This window comes from Phasianus colchicus, chromosome 1, assembly GCF_987193195.1.
Source record: "Phasianus colchicus chromosome 1, bPhaCol1.hap1.1, whole genome shotgun sequence".
NCBI lineage: Eukaryota > Metazoa > Chordata > Aves > Galliformes > Phasianidae > Phasianus > Phasianus colchicus.
In genome coordinates, this window is record NC_143436.1 from 130,185,434 (window position 1) to 130,203,895 (window position 18,462).

The following is an 18,462-nucleotide window of genomic DNA, read 5'->3' on the forward strand; positions in this document are numbered from 1 at the left end:
ATAGGATAGGATAGGATAGGATAGGATAGGATAGGATAGGATAGGATAGGATACAGTACAATAGAAAATTGAACTACAAAAGGCACTGTGAGACGGACACGTTTAAAGTCATTCTGAGTTTTTCTAATGACAAACTGTCTTCCTACAGAAAAGATACTTTTGTTGAACAACAGCTCTTAAACCTCAAGTAATTAATTCCTTTGGAAAGAAGAAAAATGTCCACTTTCAGGGATTGTGGAATGTGATAATTTGGCTTATGGAGTACGGGAAACTTTCTGTCTTCGAAAAGAATAGATACAAAGTCAAAGCAAAGCTGATCAAAATAGCAACAGGCAGCACTTTTGCTGATGACGTATTATGAATCTAATTACAAGAAGTCAAGTTTCCAATCCAGCCCACAGCTGAAGAAGTGAATAGGACCTTATGATCTTTTTGCATTATCACTGTTACATGTGTCGTATGCCACAGCATGCTGCTTTCTCCATTTTCAGTTTTTATGACATTCCCTCAATTCCACTGCGTGCCCTTACCTATGCTGTACTGAAACACTGCAGCAGTTGAATGAATACTTGTAACTCTCCTTCTGTTCCAAGCTTCAAAGTTATAAATCTAGAAACAGTTAAAAAGAAATGTTCAAGTGGCATGATTATGCTACCATATCCCCTATTTCTTTCTTGTGAGGTACACAAACACTAAAGCCTTACCAAATAAAAAATTGTCTAATTAGCAAAAATTCATCTCCACCCCTATTGTTTCATTTAAATATGCCATTTTTCATTTCCTCTTCTGAAGCCACCTTGCATATAATAATTGGAGTAGAATGCCAGATGCAATGCCCTCCTGGGAAAATCCATGGAAATTTTATCAGCATGAGATGTAGTCACTCTTCTGTGGGTGCTACGTCTACTGAAACCCATCATTAGTGTTTCTAAAATGTTCCAATCATACAGTGTGACTTCCAGTTATTAACACTTCTCCTAGTTTCAACTTTTCAATAAGGTGGAGGTTTTTTTGTGTTTTCTCTGACAGGGACTGGGTTGCAGAGAATGAAGAGAATTAGTTGATTTGTTAAGCAGGTGGAGACAGTTGCTGTTTTTAATGAGATTGTAAGTAATATCTGATTAAACCATTTATACTTCTAACAGAGTGCCTTCTCTGTTATTTAGGCTTTTCCTCATGCCTCACCTCCCCTCCTTCCACATTAATGAGTCTATTTGGAACATAACAAGACTCCAGTGGGAGAGATGAAAGATGTTTTCCTGCCTTAAACGCTGGGATAAGAAACATTCCTACTGGTTGGGGCTGTTGGCCACAGCTAGGAAGGAAAGTCCCCCAGTTATTGGGACAAGGCTCAGCAAAGTAGACATGGGAGATGTGCATCATCTTCTCAAGAGACAGCAGTGTGTATTTTGAATGCTGAGGATACCTAAACTAACAGAGACTAAGTCACAGAGCCAAATATCCACCTGAAAGTGCCATCGTGTTCTTGTATAGCTCACATAAGAAAATGGTTTTGGGGGGGAATGTGTAAAAGCAATAACTTTATCACAGGTTTCATTCAGGCTGGACAGGGCTCTGAGCAAACTGTTCGATACAGAGGAGTTAGATTAGATGACCTCTAAGGGTCCCTTCCAACTCAAACAATTCTATGATTCTAACACTTGGGTACCTCTGGGATACCATGGTGATATAACAGGATATGTGAGATCATTCTAGCAATTGAATTACTCTCTCTTGCCTCTGGAAACTGCTATAGTGCTCTTTGGACCTTGCCCCACTTGCTTCATACAGCCCCAAAGTGAAATTCAGTGAAATTGATTACTGTAAAATATTTACTAAATATGGCTTTAGGAAATGTCACTGTTCCTGAACTACTATAAGAGAGGCACACTATAAAAAGGAATACTTTTGGTAAAATGGCAGTTTTACAAATTATACTCTTAAGAAGCTGCAGGCTCTTATATGCACTGTCATGTTTAATGCTTAGCTTGGCCCTTGCTTTTCAAGCAGTATTACACCAAATTTTTCCAGGCAGTCATTTCTGCACTTTTCTCATCTATTTATCCATCTGGGTCCTGCATTGAAACATACATAGTATATTGTAATTAAAAAAAAAAATAAAAAAATAACAATGCCTGACTTATTCTCTGGGCTGCAATGTACAGGCTTGTGGAGGCAGCAGTGGAGGGAGTTGTAAGACCATTGGGCAGCATCACATTGTGCTACAAAGGGATCTGCTGCAGCAGGAGGGAAGAATTCCTTTGGAAGAGAACACAGAAAGGAGCTGGCATTTAATCAACAGGGAAGAGAGAGAGAAATGAAGTAACAGTGGAAGGGACAGGTTGCTATTTCCACTAATAATTCCGTCAACAGGCATTCTCATCCTGACTGTACTTACTCCATTAAATAGCTATTCCTGAAAATCAAAGGACCAAAGGTACTGTGAAAGATGTTGGCAGTGACCCAACTGTGACTGGCTCCCAAGTGAAAAGATACAGTCTTGCTCCCTGCCTGTCAAGGAGGTGACAGCTGGACCTGCAAATACAGGACTCTCCTTGTACACATTCTTCTTGGGGCACAACCCAAGGGCACTCATGGCACTGTTATGGGCAAAACTGTCCCATGGAAACACCAAAAGGCCTCAATGATAAGACTAACCCTGTGAATGCCCCAGAGGAGGCATCTGTGACTAACCACGCAGCCAGGACACTAGAAGACATCATGGAATCAGAATTGTTTGAGTTGGAAGAGACCTTCAAAGGTCATAAAGTCCAACTCCCTTCCAACAAACAGGGACAACTTACAGCTACATTAGGTTGCTCAGAACTCCTTCCAGTCTGACTTAAATGTCTCCAGAGATAGAGCATCCACCACCTCTCTGGGCAAACTGTGCCAGTGCTTCATATCCTGGCTCCATTCTCCCAAGAGAGGGAGCCTTACAGAGAGAGAGCCTTGCCTTCTATTTGATGACTGATTTTTCTTAAGAAACAGCCAGTGAGAGACAACTAGTGAGTCAGGCTGTAATCTACTCCTGAGCTGGACCTTCCCTGTGCTCCTAGCTTCCCTATGGGAGCAGGTCCCCTAAACAGCACTGACTACAAATACAGAGCACTGTACATCATGCTTTGTGTATACACTGTCTTCAACATTTTTCTGTTTAAAGAATGTATATCCGACAGTGAATTCAAGATCTACTCAATGAATTTAAAGCCACTTACACTGGGCTGGCTCTTTTTAATCTGCTATTTGATGAATAATTTAAGTCAGCATGTCCGTTTTTATAACTGCTTAGTGAACTGGTCCAGAGCACCAATCTGGCTGAAAAGCAATCTGCCTAAAGCAAATCAGTCAGTGCTGCTCCTCATTCTGGCTTTCCAAGTAACCACATAAACATTTGTGCCAGAGCAGTGCAAAAGGTAATTTGGGGACAGAAATGAGTGGCTGTGTTGCTTTTTTACTGGTTTATGATCATATAAAACATGTGCTGAACTATAGCCTTTTTTGCCTATTGTGCAGTGCCTTCAGCATACATCCCAGACTGTTGGGATTTTTTTAACCACAGCATGAAAACTACTGCCCTAAGCAATAAACAAAGCAATACTATGCCCTTGTGCTGACTCTCAGTGAGTAAAATAGGTTGGTAAAAACTATTCCTCTGGGGATGTTCCTGGTGCATAGGGCATTTTGTGTGTGATAGCTGGGGTGTACTTAACTGGCACATTCTATATAAAAACTGGTAAACACAGTGACCCATGCAGCCAGAGAATTCACAGAATCACAGAATCACAGAATCACAGAATCGTAGGGGTTGGAAGGGACCTCCAGAGATCATCGAGTCCAACCCCCCTGCCAAAGCAGGATCCCTACACCAGGTCGCACAGGTAGGCGTCCAGGCGGGTCTTGAATATCTCCAGAGAAGGAGACTCCACAACCTCCCTGGGCAGCCTGTTCCAGTGCTCCGTCACCCTCACTGTAAAGAAGTTCTTGCGCACATTGGTGCGGAACTTCCTATGCTCCAGCTTCTGGCCATTTCCCCTTGTCCTGTCTCCGCACACTGCTGAAAAGAGTCTGGCCTCGCCACTTTGCCCCCCACACCTTAGATATTTATAGACCTGGATCAGGTCCCCTCTCAGTCTTCTCTTCTCAAGGCTAAACAGACCCAGCTCACTTAGCCTTTCCTCATAGGGGAGATGCTCCAGGCCCTTCACCATCTTTGTGGCTCTCCGCTGGACTCTTTCCAAGAGATCCCTGTCTTTTTTGTACTGGGGAGCCCAGAACTGGACACAGTACTCCAGATGAGGCCTTACCAGGGCAGAGTAGAGGGGGAGGATCACCTCCCTCGACCTGCTGGCCACGCTCCTTTTAATGCACCCCAGAATGCCATTGGCCTTTTTGGCCACAAGGGCACACTGCTGGCTCATGGCCAACCTGTCGTCCACCAGGACACCCAGGTCCCTCTCTGCAGAGCTCCTCTCCAGCAGGTCATCCCCCAACCTGTACCGGTGCATGGAATTATTCCTCCCTAGGTGCAAGACTCTACACTTGCTTTTGTTAAACTTCATCTGGTTCCTTACTGCCCAGCTCTCCAGCCTGTCCAGGTCTCGCTGAATGGCAGCACAGCCTTCGGGCGTGTCAGCCAATCCTCCCAACTTCGTATCATCAGCAAACTTGCTGAGGGTGGCCACTACCCCCTCATCAAGGTCATTGATGAAGATGTTGAACAGGACCGGTCCCAGCACCGACCCCTGGGGAACACCGCTGGTTACAGGTCTCCAACCAGACTCTGCACCGCCAATGACAACCCTCTGTGCTCTGCCAGTCAGCCAGTTCTCAACCCACCTCACTGTCCACTCATCTATCCCGCACTTCCTCAGCTTCGTTATAAGGATGTCGTGGGAGACAGTGTCAAATGCCTTGCTGAAATCAAGGTAGACTACATCCACTGCTCTCCCCCCATCCACCCAGCCAGTGACAACATCATAGAAGGCTACCAGGTTGGTCAAGCACGACCTCCCCCTGGTGAACCCGTGCTGACTACTCCTGATAACCTCCTTTTCTTCCAGTTGTCTGGAGATGGCATCCAGCACAATCTGTTCCATCACCTTTCCAGGGACAGAGGTGAGGCTGACTGGCCTGTAATTACCTGGATCTTCCTTCTTGCCCTTTTTGAAGACCGGAGTGACATTGGCTATCCTCCAGTCTTCAGGCACCTCCCCCATTCTCCAAGACCTCTCAAAGATGATAGAGAGCGGTTCAGCAATCACCTCTGCCAGCTCCCTCAGCACCCGTGGATGCACCCCATCGGGTCCCATGGATTTATGAACATTGGTGTTGCCTAGGCGCTCTCGGACCGCCTCTTCCCTGACTAAAGGGAAGTCTTCCATTCCCCAGACCTTCTCACTAACCACCAGGGCCTGGGATTCCCGAGGGGGAGCTTTTTCACTGAAGACAGAAGCAAAGAAGGCGTTCAGTATCTCCGCCTTCTCAGCATCCCCCGTTACCAGAACACCCCCCTCACTTAGTAGGGGACCTACATTCTCCCTAGTCTTCCTTTTACTGTTAACATACTTAAAAAAACCTTTTTTATTATCCTTTACCACCTTTGCTAGATTCAATTCCAGGTGGGCTTTAGCCTTCCTCGTCGCATCCCTGCAGGCCCTGACAACATTTCTATATTCTTCCCGAGTGGTCAGACCCTTTTTCCACATTTCATGGACCTTCTTTTTCCCTTTAAGTTTGTGCATGAGCTCCTTGCTCATCCACACAGGTCTCCTGCCACCCTTTCCTGATTTCTTGCTCACAGGGACGCACCGATCCTGGGCTTGGAAGAAGAGCTGTTTAAATGCCAACCAGCTCTCACAGGCCCCCTTACCTTCTAACACCCTAGCCCACGGGATAGCTCCAAGTAGGTCCCGGAAGAGATCAAAGTTGGCTCTCCTAAAGTCCAGGGTAGCAATCCTACTTTTTGCTTTGCTCCTTCCACTCAAGATCTTGAACTCCACCATCTCGTGGTCACTACAACCCAAGCTACCCCCAACTTTTACTTCCTTAACAAACCCGTCCTTATTTGTGAGAATAAGGTCCAGTAACACCCCTCCCCTCGTTGGTTCCTCCACCATCTGCATCAGAAAGTTGTCTTCGACACATTGCAGGAACCGTCTGGACTGCGCATGCCTGGCCACGTTGCTTTTCCAGCAAATATCTGGATAATTGAAGTCCCCCATAAGCACCAGCGCCTGGGATTGCGACGCTACTTTCAGTTGCTTGTGGAAGGCCTCGTCAACCTCCTCCTCCTGATCAGGGGGCCTGTAGTACACACCCACAACGGTGTCACCCATACCAGCCTGCCCCTTGATTCTCACCCACAAGCTCTCCACTGCTACATCACCCTCCCCCAGGTGGAGTTCAATACATTCTAGCTGCTCTCTCACATAAAGAGCAACTCCACCACCCCGCCTCGCCAGCCGATCTTTCCTAAAAAGCACATAGCCCTCCATGACAACATTCCAGTCATGCGAGCTGTCCCACCACGTCTCCGTGATCGCAATGAGATCATGGCCTTGCGACCGCACACAGATCTCCAACTCTTCCTGTTTATTTCCCATGCTGCGCGCATTAGTGTATAGACACTTTAGGGAAGCAGCACCCCCCTGCCTCTCTCCATCCCTTTGAACTCCACCCTTTTCACCCATCGAACTCCATTTTGAGCCACGAACTACCCGCTCAACCCCAGTGGCCCTCATTCTGTCCCCTTCCCCCTTCATACCTAGTTTAAACACCTTTCAATGAGCCCTGCCAGTTCCTGGGCTAGGATCCTCTTACCCCTTGGAGACAGGCTACTTCCATCCGCAGCCATCATGCCAGGCGCAGAGTAAATTGCCCCGTGGTCAAAAAAACCGAAGTTCCTGTGCTTGCACCAACTTCTTAGCCATTTATTTATGAGGCGGGTTTTTTGGATGCTCTCGGTATTCTCTCAAGACTGTGATCTAATGCTGTCTTTCCTCAAGGTGTTGTTCTGAGTACTTCTGTAAAGTACCAGCTGGGGACACATGATGTTTATAAAATGGTCTTTTGTTACCTATTACTTTCTAGAAAAGATGGAAAGCTCTGTGCTGAAAATGAGAAGACGCTACATCAATATTGTGCAGCTGCACCAATAGGCCATGACAGCCCTTCAGGGTTAGCCATGCCCACCATCTCCAGAAATTCCTTCTTTTTTCAATCTCTGAAAAACAAAAATTATGAAAAATACTTAGCAGAAAGTATAACAATCTGTAGAAACAACCATATAGGGTGCTTAGCCTTGTTACTTTTAATCCTGAAAAAATAAAATTTCCTGCCAGCTCCAAACCATTACCCTTAGAATGTTACTAAATGACCATATGCCCCCCAGACACCTGTATAAGTTGATTAGGACCTAATTCTGCCAGGCTTGCCCATGTTGACTGTTGCTTTGCTCCACCTCCAACTCCCCACCCAGAGTCAGGAATGCTGGCAGAATTAGAAGTTTCTGCTTTCCTAATGAGTAAAGTTGGTAGAATCAGATCTTTAACAGAAAATGAGGTGAATCATGTTTCCTCATTTCTGACGCGTTCCTCAGTTTGAGTGTGTAAACTGATGGAGTGTGATTTAGTAGTGGCTTCTTTGCTATTGTAAAAAGCAGTCTTGACATGCTGGGAATTTTCTGATGGCTTATTAAATATACTCATGCAAGCTAAAGGATGCTTACAGCATGAGTAAAATGCTTATCTTTAGTAAGTGTGCCTTTGATAATGCTAGGGTGATGTATACGTGTTTAGAGAAACATGAAGAGAAATGTTGGCAAGGAAATTAAAATCTGTTATTAGCTTTTTATAAGCTAGCTGTTCAAGTTGTTGATGTGCGGCAGGAGTTACTACTGCTCATTACATGTTTCATATCTTGCTGCCTACATGGACTTTTGCAGACTGATATACATGGCCCCTGCCTTTGCTCTGAAGTGGCAGCATGAAGTGGCTGGCATGCAATGCAGTGCAGTGCTGTTCTCCAACTGTACAGCAGGGTCCAAGGTACAGGGTGCAGGTCACTGCAGCTTGGGGCTGATTTGGCTCTCTATCATGGAATAACAGGGTGCTGCTTGCCAGGCTCTGTTAGAGCAGAGACTAAGGTCACCTAGCTGTATCAGCCAGTAACTTCATCCTCTGAGGATACAAGTGAAATGACAGATTAATGTTATTACATTTGCCAGGATAGAAATATAATGATGAGGATTGAAATTAATGGGCAGTATTTATCACTAAACGTTCATACCAAGTTATGTTGTTCCTCTACAGAAATTAAGAGAGGGAATTGCTTCTGAACCAAAGCCAAGCATTGATATGTCTGAAAAATATTAGTGGAGAGGCATGATTTGTCTGCATTTCAGAAAGAGAAGTTCCTTGATTCAGTTCACAGAGACAAATACTTTTTACCTCGTTCTCTGAAGAAGTAACTCCTTATGCCTAAGCTGCGGGAACCAAGACAGCAGCACCCAATATAAGTACTACCTGCTCTGCTCAATGACAAAATTTCCTAGCTAGCCTTCCACTGGAATACTGTCAACTGCGCAGAAACACTATTGCTGGCCTGCTTAGTAGACCAGATGGTTGTTCCAAGCTGTTTTTCATTGGTCAGAGTTGCTTTGTGCTTCAGGAGGTACTCTCAAGTTGAGAGCCCTTACAGCTACAGAGCAGAGGATTTAATACATGATGCATCTGCTGCAGTGGTAGAAGCCAGATGGGTTGAGTCCTGTTAGCCAGAAGTACGGCACAATGTGGCTGCACATTCAGATTTTTCTGAGTTTGTGACAGTGTCTGGGAAATTTTTGCCCATTAGGTATCTTCTGAGATTTAATATAGCATCGGAACTTTGACTCGAGATCTACTTTACATTTGCTGTCTGACACCATTTTTAAGAGTGATAGAAAAGCTTTAGTATTTAGGAATGATGAAGGAATATCAATTTAGTCTTCAAATTCATAAGACTCATTATTATGTAGTAGGCGTGGCGAGGAGACGGTGTGTGACGGGGTCAGGTTCCCTATGCTCAGGGCTTGCCAGGTGCTGTCCCATAATAGGACAGCGTGTATGCAAGGGGTGTAGACAAAGCGGGACGAGAATATTTAAGTGCCTGCTACATTTTAATAAACGCCATTTTGCTTCACCTATACTTGGGGTCTGTGTGAGCATTTGGCCCCGACCTGGTATGGGGTCGGTTTCGCTGGCAAAGCAGCATCTTATGGGGTGGAAAACGAATGTTGCAGAGAGAGCGGCAACAAGTGGTGACCCCGACGTGATCTACCCTGTGAGTAGTAGCTGCCCGGCGTGCCCGTAAGGCGGTGGAACCTGTGGGGTATTGGCAGGTCGCCTACGGAAGACACACTGCGGTGGAACCTGTGGGGTATTGGCAGGTCGCGTGTGTAACTATGGATCAAGTAATTAAGGTACTTTTATATTTTTGTAAAAGTTATTGCGGTAAAACCGTTCCTTCTAAGAAGGAGATTGCGGCCGTGTTATCGCGGCTAGAAAAGGAGGGTGAGCTGGACTCCCCTCAACAGGTGCTCGATTCAAATCGGTGGGACTCACTTACTTCGGCGCTGTGCCAGCGCGCCATGTCCGACCAAAAAGCCTCAGAGCTTAAAACGTGGGGCTTGATACTTGGGGCTCTTAAAGCGGCAAAGGCAGAAGGAAGGTTCGGGGAGGACCGGAGCGTGACGGGGGCTGCCGGGAGCGGGTCTTTGCTTTCTTATAGATCCAGCGAGGCAAAGATGGCGCCGACGGCGGAGAGCGGAGGCGGAGAGACGGAGAAGAAGGAGTCGCCGAGTCAGTCATGTGAGCCGACAGCCCCGCCCTCGCCTTACCCTGCTCCGTCTTTATGCCCTTCTTTGGACAAAACGTCTCAGCCAGAACCGCCCCTTGAAGAACGCGATAGGGCGGTAGGCGGAGCGGGGTGGGGGAGCCCGCGCCCGGGAGGGAGCCCGCGCCGGTGGGGGGGCCCGGTTACTGACTGGGCTAAAATTAAAGAGGTAGCAGAAGAAAAGGGCCTAGCGAATCCAGCTGCGTTTCCGGTTGTAGCCTCAGAAGAGGGCCCAATTTGGGTTCCTCTAGACCCGAAAGGGATCACGAGGGTGCTTGAGGCAGTTGAGAAAAAGGGTTTGAAATCCCCCTTGACGATGAATGCCCTCGAGAACCTTACCGCACAGGGGCCTCTCCTACCCTATGATATAGAGAATTTGATGCGTATGGTTTTGAAGCCGGTGCAGTATACATTGTGGAAGGAGGAGTGGCAGGCCCGGCTTAGACAGTTATTGGTTATAGCGCAAAACGATCCAGCGAACGTATTACATAACTCCGACCTTCAGAGATTGATGGGTAGCGCACCAGGTCTGTTAACTGCCCAGGCTCAGGTTATCCACCTGAGACCTGGGGAATTAATTGCTACATCTGACGCCGCTTTAGAGGCGTTTAGAAGGCTCGCAAGGAATGCAGAGCCCTCTACCCCGTGGACAGAAATTACACAGGGCCCCACGGAGTCATTTCAGGATTTTGCAAATAGGCTGATAAAGGCCGTAGAAGGGTCAGACCTTCCTAGGGCAGTCCATAGCCCTGTTATTCTGGACTGCCTATATCAAAAGTCGAGCAGGGACATACGCGCTTTGCTAAGAGCGGCGCCGGAAAAGTTTCACACCCCCGGTGAGGCCATCAAGTATATCGTAGAGAAGCAAAAGTCAAATCCGTCTGTGGCAGGCGAGGTTGCTGCCGCAGTGGCTGGGGTGATGATGGCGCGCAGGGGCTTTGGCCATCATCACCCTGGCTATCCGGCAGTGGGTCAAGAGGCTCAAGGACCATGTTATAGGTGCGGCCGGTGGGGCCATGTCAGGGCCCAGTGTAGGGCCAGAATAGGCAGCAACGAAAGTCCAGTATGCCAGTTGTGTGGGAAAAGGGGCCACAAGGCGCCGCAGTGTAGAGCTCGAAGTAGACCGCAGCAGCCTAATAGATCGAGAGGAAGACCGCGTTCGACCGGGGACCTCCCTGTCCGCTTGCAGTTGGGAGACCTGAGCCAGCCTATGGTTGCTTTGTCTTTGGGTTGTGAGGAGCGCCCTCTAGTGAGGGCCACTATTACGATCACCGATCTCCCACCTGGTTCAGCGGGGCCACGGTCCATCTTTGTCACTGCATTGATAGACTCTGGCGCAGATGTGACGGTTATTGCGGAATCCGATTGGCCCTCTACATGGCCTACAGGGGCGGCACAGATGATAGCGGGAGTGGGAGGAACAACGCCCACCCGGAGGTCCGCCCAGAAGATTGAGATTATCGTAATCAATAGGGATGGCTCCCTGGAAAGGCCTGTTCTGCTTACCCCGTTAGTGGCGCAGGTGCCGGGAACCCTCTTAGGGAGGGACTTTCTGCGGGGTGTGGCAGCACGCATAACAAATTTATAATGGGGGCCACGATCTGCCAATTGTCAGCGCAGTATGCGATCCCACTGCGCTGGAGACAGGAAGTGCGGCCTGTCTGGGTGGATCAGTGGCCCTTACCGACAGAAAAGCTTGTAGCGCTTCACGCATTAGTACAGCAAGAGCTTCGCTTAGGTCATATAGAACCCTCTCTTAGTCAATGGAACACTCCTGTATTTGTGATAAAGAAGCGGTCAGGATCCTATCGCTTGCTGCATGACTTGCGCGCAGTTAACGCTCAGTTAGTGCCTTTTGGTGCAGTTCAGCAGGGTGCGCCCGTACTATCCGCCGTGCCTGCAGGCTGGGGGGTTGTTGTTATCGATTTGAAGGATTGCTTTTTCTCCATACCCCTGGCTGAGCAAGACAGGGAGGCTTTTGCCTTTACGGTTCCTGTCCGTAATAACCAAGGCCCGGCTCGTCGGTATCACTGGCGAGTGCTCCCACAAGGGATGGCGTGCTCTCCCACGATCTGTCAGATAGTGATTGACAGAGTTCTGAGTCCGGTCCGACAGTCCCCTAGGCAGTTCCTCCTGCTGCACTATATGGATGATCTACTGCTATCATCCCCGACCCCATCGGGGCTCCAGTCATTAGAAGCCCAAGTGGTGACGCTCCTGACATCAGCCGGCTTCACTATTTCTGCTGAAAAGATCCAGAGAGGATCGGGGGTCCAGTTTTTAGGATATCGGCTGGGAGACAAAACTGTCCACCCAGTCGGGGTTGACATCAAACCCCGGATACGCACGCTATGGGATGTGCAGAAGCTAGTAGGAGCCCTACAATGGGTTCGAGGGGCACTGGGGATCCCTCCTCGCCTCATGCAGCCATTTTATGAGCAGCTTAAGGGCTCGGATCCGAACGAGGCGCGTTCCATCACGCCCGAAATGGCAGAGGCATGGAAGGAAATAACAGAATCCTGTTGTCAATCGGCTCTGTCTCGATATGATCCTGGAAAGGAGCTGGAAGTGGCTGCCTGTAAATGCGAGAGTGGGGCGGCTGCTGTTATAGGCCATGACTTGGGAGCCAAACCGCAACCATTGTGGTGGCATTTTTCCGTTCAGCCCACGCGTGCGTACTCCTCCTGGCTGGAAATATTGGCTAGGCTTCTTCGTAAGTGCCGTCATACAGCTGTCAGAACCTTTGGACAAGAACCTTCTATTATCTATCTCCCTACATCATTTCGTGATTCTTTACCGCTCCCAGAGCCCATCTTGCTTGCTTTGGAAGGGACGTCAGCTTCCCTCACATTTGCGGACTCGCCCCCTATTTTCGAACTGGCGAGACCATTGCAGCTGTCGTTACGGTGCAGGGTGCAAGACTCGCCCGTGGAAGGGCCTACCCTGTTTACCGATGCATCATCATCAACGGGGCAAGGGGCGGTAGTGTGGGAAACAAATGGTCGCTGGGATTCCATAATCTTCACAGATCCGGGCGCCAGCGTTCAGATGCTCGAGGTCAGTTGCGATGGCGATTGTTTATTGGCCCTCCCTTCCCTGTAACATAGTCACAGATTCTGCTTTTGCAGCTAAGCTCGCTTTGAAAATGGGCCAAGAAGGCATCCCTAGTACGGAAGCAGCGCTTATCTTAGAAGATGCTTTGTGCACCCGAGTAGAGCCTATAGCAATTTTACATGTAAGAAGTCATTCGGATGTACCAGGATTCTTTTCAGAGGGCAACGCAGCCGCAGATGCGGCTGCAGGGTCCCGTGTCCTGACGATCCGGAAGGCCAGAGACCTCCACTCCACGCTTCACATAGGCGCCCGGGCACTCGCTCGAGCCTGTGGTATTTCCATTACAGCTGCAAGGGATGTGGTGCAGGCCTGCCCTCACTGTAATTCAGCTCCTGCTATTGGGGCGGGGGTCAACCCCCGCGGCTTAGGGCCGCTGCAGATATGGCAGACGGACTTTACGTGGGAGCCGCGAATGTCACCTCGGTCATGGTTGGCAGTTACTGTTGACACAGCCTCCACGATGATCGTGGCTACCCAACACGGAAAAGCTAATTCTACCTCGGCCCAGGCCCACTGGGCCGTGGCTATTGCGGTCCTTGGCTTGCCAGTGCAGATTAAAACGGACAACGGCTCATGTTTTACATCACGGTCTACCAAGGATTGGTTAGAGGCCTGGGGAATTCAGCATACTACGGGTATTCCAGGAAACTCACAAGGACAGGCCATTGTTGAAAGAGCCAACCGCCTCCTCAAAGAAAAGATCTATGTTCTTGGGGAGGGGGAGAGATATAACGACAGAATCCCAATAGCAAGACAAGGAGAGATACTGGCCAAAGCTCAGTTTGCCTTAAATCACTATGAAAGAGGGGATGCCAGTAGGGCACCAGTAGAAAAGCACTGGCGACCCAGAATTCTAGAGGAAGGCCCTCTAGTCAAAATAAGAACGGAGGCAGGAATATGGGAGCCAGGATGGAGGATTCTAGTATGGGGTAGAGGGTATGCTGCTGTAAAACATGTCAATACGGGAAGTGTCATGTGGATCCCGGCGAGAAAGGTCAAACCAGATCTGATGAAAGAGAACAGTAACGGGGGACTCTGAGTTTTGCAGGTATGGCTCCTGTGAACGCCGAAGAAGGAGACAGCCCAGGAACCTCGAAAGAAGGCCGGGAGAAGCGTGGAGGAAACTCAACCGTTGCTGCCAACGAGAAAACGCGTTTCTATCAGGCAAATGCTATGTTTAGTGTGTGTGGTGGTTATTGCTTTATCACAGGGAGCGAGGGAATTCACCTTTTGTCACTGTCAGGGAATTTACGGGTTACTTAGGTAAATAAGACGAGCCAAAACGACTTTTGCTTTAGCTTGCAATCGGCAACCTCACTCTTTTGCACTTGCCTAATGGGCATCCCTCAATACACGTTAGAAGCCTTTGCGAGGTACACTACAAACCATTCCAGCTGCCGTAACAACACCGATCTAGCTAGCCAAACGGCATGTTTGATAAAATCTCTGAACGACCCTGGGGTTGCTGCAGCACAGAGCTTGGCTCAGATAGAACGCCTAGCATATTGGTCAGTTAAGCAGGCGAATTTAACAACATTAGTATTGAATGCGATGCTAGAGGACACAAACAGCATTCGGCATGCGGTGCTGCAAAACAGAACAGCCATCTACTTCTTGCTCCTGGCACAGGGGCATGAATGTGAAGACCTAGAAGGAATGTGTTGCTTCAATCTTAGCGACCACAGCGTATCCATCCATAAAGCGCTGAAAGCCCTGCGAGACCATACGGAGAGGATCCAGGTGGACGACGACCCCATCGGAGACTGGTTCAAGAAGACGTTTGGCAACTTCGGGAGTTGGATTGCGAAGATCGTTAAGGACATAGTATTAGCACTCTTAGTAATTGTGTGTATTGCCGCTATTCTGCCGTGTGTGATTATGTGCTTTCAGAATTGCTTGCTAAGGATTATGTAGTAGCTTATGGACCAATGCATAGAGTATAGAGTATCACAGGTATCGGGAACAATTGTAGCGTTTGCGTTCGCGCTGTTACGGGATATTACTGAGCATAGGGAGGGGGAGATGTAGTAGGCGTGGCGAGGAGACGGTGTGTGACGGGGTCAGGTTCCCTATGCTCAGGGCTTGCCAGGTGCTGTCCCACGATAGGACAGCGTGTATGCAAGGGGTGTAGACAAAGCGGGACGAGAATATTTAAGTGCCTGCTACATTTTAATAAACGCCATTTTGCTTCACCTATACTTGGGGTCTGTGTGAGCATTTGGCCCCGACCTGGTATGGGGTCGGTTTCGCTGGCAAAGCAGCATCTTATGGGGTGGAAAACGAATGTTGCAGAGAGAGCGGCAACATTATTAAGACTTTATTTATCACATATACACAGTGATTGAACTCTGTATGTTCCCTAATTATTCTTTTGAATAACAGCACTTGAAATTTTCCCTTAGGGCTATGTAACAAGTGGGGCTTTACAATAGGAATGGTGTCATTAATAGGTTATTAGCTGCAATAATGCATATAGAATCATTAATGGGTAGATGAACTCATTTAGGTAAATAGATGAGGTCTTTGCTTTTGTTCATCGCTGCTTGTAACTTAAATATTTAAATAGTTAGATATGATACAGGAAAAGACAATTCTTAACCTGTATTCTCCCTGTACTTTCTCTCTCTTTTTTTTTTTTTTCCCCTGACATTTTTATTTTCAGCTCTTCTGTTTTCTTCTCTTGCTTCTCCTTTTCCTCTTAATACTTATTCCCTCCCTGAAAAAGAGGATCATCAGCAACCTATATCTCCTAGCAGTTACCAGGCAAAAGGAAAAACTCCACTATTTACTACCACTTCCCCATGACTCCTCTTTCAAACAAGTTTATAGTCTGATTGCTTACACTTTCATCAACCGCTTTTTGTAGAAATAATGAGAGAAGAGAGAAAGAAGGTCCGTTTCAAAGCAATGCATTGAACAGCTCACTATTCCTGACATTAGCTTCTTGAGGACTGAAGGCACAAGCATGAAGCAAGAGTCCTCCTTCAAGCAAAAATACGTTTATTATGTTTCAGATACAAGCAGAGAGGATTAAAAACTGAAGTGACAGAGCTCAGCCTCCCATGCTGTGCATAGAAGGAAGAGGAGGTTTGATTGGCATCTGTGATGGTAAATCCCAAATATGGTGTTTACTCACAGAATTTAAGTATTGTGCCCAAAATTAAGTTTACAGATGACTGATTTACTGGATAACTGCTTTTTCTTCTTTTTTTTTTTCTTTCTTTTTATGTCCTCTTGTGAATCATCCAATACCCTTATGACTACAATCAAATAATTGCACTGACTTTGACAACTTTGTCTCCTGTCTCTAACTCTCCAGAGAATCTGCACAACAAACTGCTAAACCCCAGGGCTGCTTTGTAAATTAGCCCCCTCTGCATTAGATCTCATGTATTTAGATCTCACATAGTCCTTGATCTACGCGTAATCTTCAGGTGGATATTTTGTAACTTTGTCAGAGACCCAGCAGAATGGATAATAAAGACTCTGAATTTTTCTTTCAGGGCCAGGTGACATTTTCATATATTCATAGAATCATAGAATGGCTTGAGTTAGAAGGGACCTCAAAGATCATAAAGCTCCAAACCCCATGCCACAGGGGGCTGCCGACATCCACGTTTAATATTAGAACAGGCTATCCGGAGCCCCATCAGACTTGGCCTTGAACACCTCCAGGAACAGGGCATCCACAACCTCTCTGGGCAGCCTGTTCCAGCACCTCACCACTCTCATTGTAAAGAATTTCCCCCTGATATCCAACCCAAATCTTCCCTCCTTCAACTTAAAACCATTTCTCCTTATCCTGCTGTTATCTACCCTTTCAAAGAGTTGATTCCCCTCCTGTTTATAGGCTCCCTTTAGGTACTGAAAGGCTGCAATGAGGTCACCCCACAGCCTTCTCTTCTCCAGGCTGAACAAGCCCAGCTCCCTCAGTCTATCTTCATAGGAGAGGTGCTCCAGTCTTCTGATCATCTTCGTGGCCCTCCTCTGGACCCTCTCCAACAACTTCACATCTTTTCTGAGCTGGGGGCCCCACAGCTTGGTGAGTACTCCAGATGGGGCCTCACAAGGGCAGAGTAGAGGGGAACAGTCACCTCCCTGTCTCTGCTGGCCAGCCCTTTTCTGATGCATTCTTGGATACTATTGGCCTTTCGGGTTGCAAGAGCACACTGCTGGCTCATGTTAAGTATTTTATCCACCAGGGCTTCCAGGTCCTTTTCTGCAGGGCTACTCTCAAGGACTGCTCCTTCCAGTCTGTATAGATGCCTGGGATTCCTCCAGCCCAAGTGCAAAACCTTGCACTTTGCTGTGTTGAACCTCATTAGACTCTTCTGGCCTCATCTTCCAAGTCTGTTGAGGTCGCTCTGAATGGCATCCCTTCCTTCCTCTGTGTCAACCACACCACTCAGCTTGGTGTCATCAGCAAACTTGCTGAGGATGCACTCAATTCCATCATCAGTGTCATCAATAAAGATGTTAAAGAGCACTTTCTGGATGACAGAAAGTGTTTTTTCCCATTATGAGATTTTTAAAGAATCTTTGGATCTTATTGTGTTTTATGAAACATGACATATATTGAATTGGAAGAACTTGATGGATTCCAGCTTGTATAAGCAAGAAGAACTAGGAGAAAATTGTATAGAGAAAATATCTTTTCCTTGAGCTTTACTAAATGCTGACGCAGACAACCATCTTTACAGAACCACAGCTGAGGAGTAACACAAGGTTAAAGAATAAACCTGTGAGAAAGTAGAATGAAATTGCAAGAAGGAAGAACTACACAATTTGATGTGAGAGAAACACAATGTGTTTCCCAGTGTTTTGCATAGAAGGTAGAAGATAGGAATGGAACTAACATTTGATAAGGGAAAGAGAGATTGTAGAATGATGTTCCAAAAGTTTGGTTGACTTGTTCATTATATTAAAGTATATTTTAAAAGTACATTTAGGAAAAAGAACTCACAAAATTAACAACAACGAACAACTTTCTTCTTTACTGGACCCCTAAATCTGTTGAAGACTTCCCTATTTAAGAATTTGTTCACCGATGCTTGCTATATTTAATTTTAAAGTTGATTCCTATTCTCAGATTATTATTTCAATCAGAATTTTTCATTGCATGATCTTTTCATTTAATACAAAATAATCTTGTTTTGTCAGTTTTTCAGCTTATTTAAGTGTTGATGTGATGACCCTAACTTGGTGTCACATTCCATTTGAGGCTTGCTTGGTATAGCTGATGTTTTTACTCTTGATCTCTGTGAACTGTATGTGAATGTCACGTCACACTCTATTCTTGTATACTCCTTTTTATTGAGTGTATCTCACAGAACCTAAACTTTAAGTATTCTTCCCACATCCTATTACTTACTCAAGCACACAAAAAAGTTCTGGGGTATTAGAAAATTTCTGCATGTGTGTTAGTGGTGAGTTATTCCTGGATTCCAGAACACAAAGGATATAGTCATCTCTGAA

At 46.8% G+C, this 18,462-nt stretch overlaps 1 protein-coding gene across 1 annotated transcript; it reads left to right on the forward strand.

Annotated features, from left to right (window-relative positions):
• Positions 1 to 9,023: 9,023 nt before the first annotated feature.
• LOC149920031 (uncharacterized) lies at positions 9,024 to 11,496 on the forward strand. Its single transcript, XM_090126207.1, has one exon. It carries the CDS (start codon positions 9,443 to 9,445, stop codon positions 11,459 to 11,461), a length of 2,019 nt encoding a protein of 672 aa, XP_089982333.1. The 5' UTR covers positions 9,024 to 9,442; the 3' UTR covers positions 11,462 to 11,496.
• Positions 11,497 to 18,462: the final 6,966 nt, after the last annotated feature.

Coding starts and splice junctions, on each gene's coding strand:
- LOC149920031 (XM_090126207.1), top strand. CDS start 9,443: ATGGATCAAGTAATTAAGGTACTTTTATATTTTTGTAAAAGTTATTGC.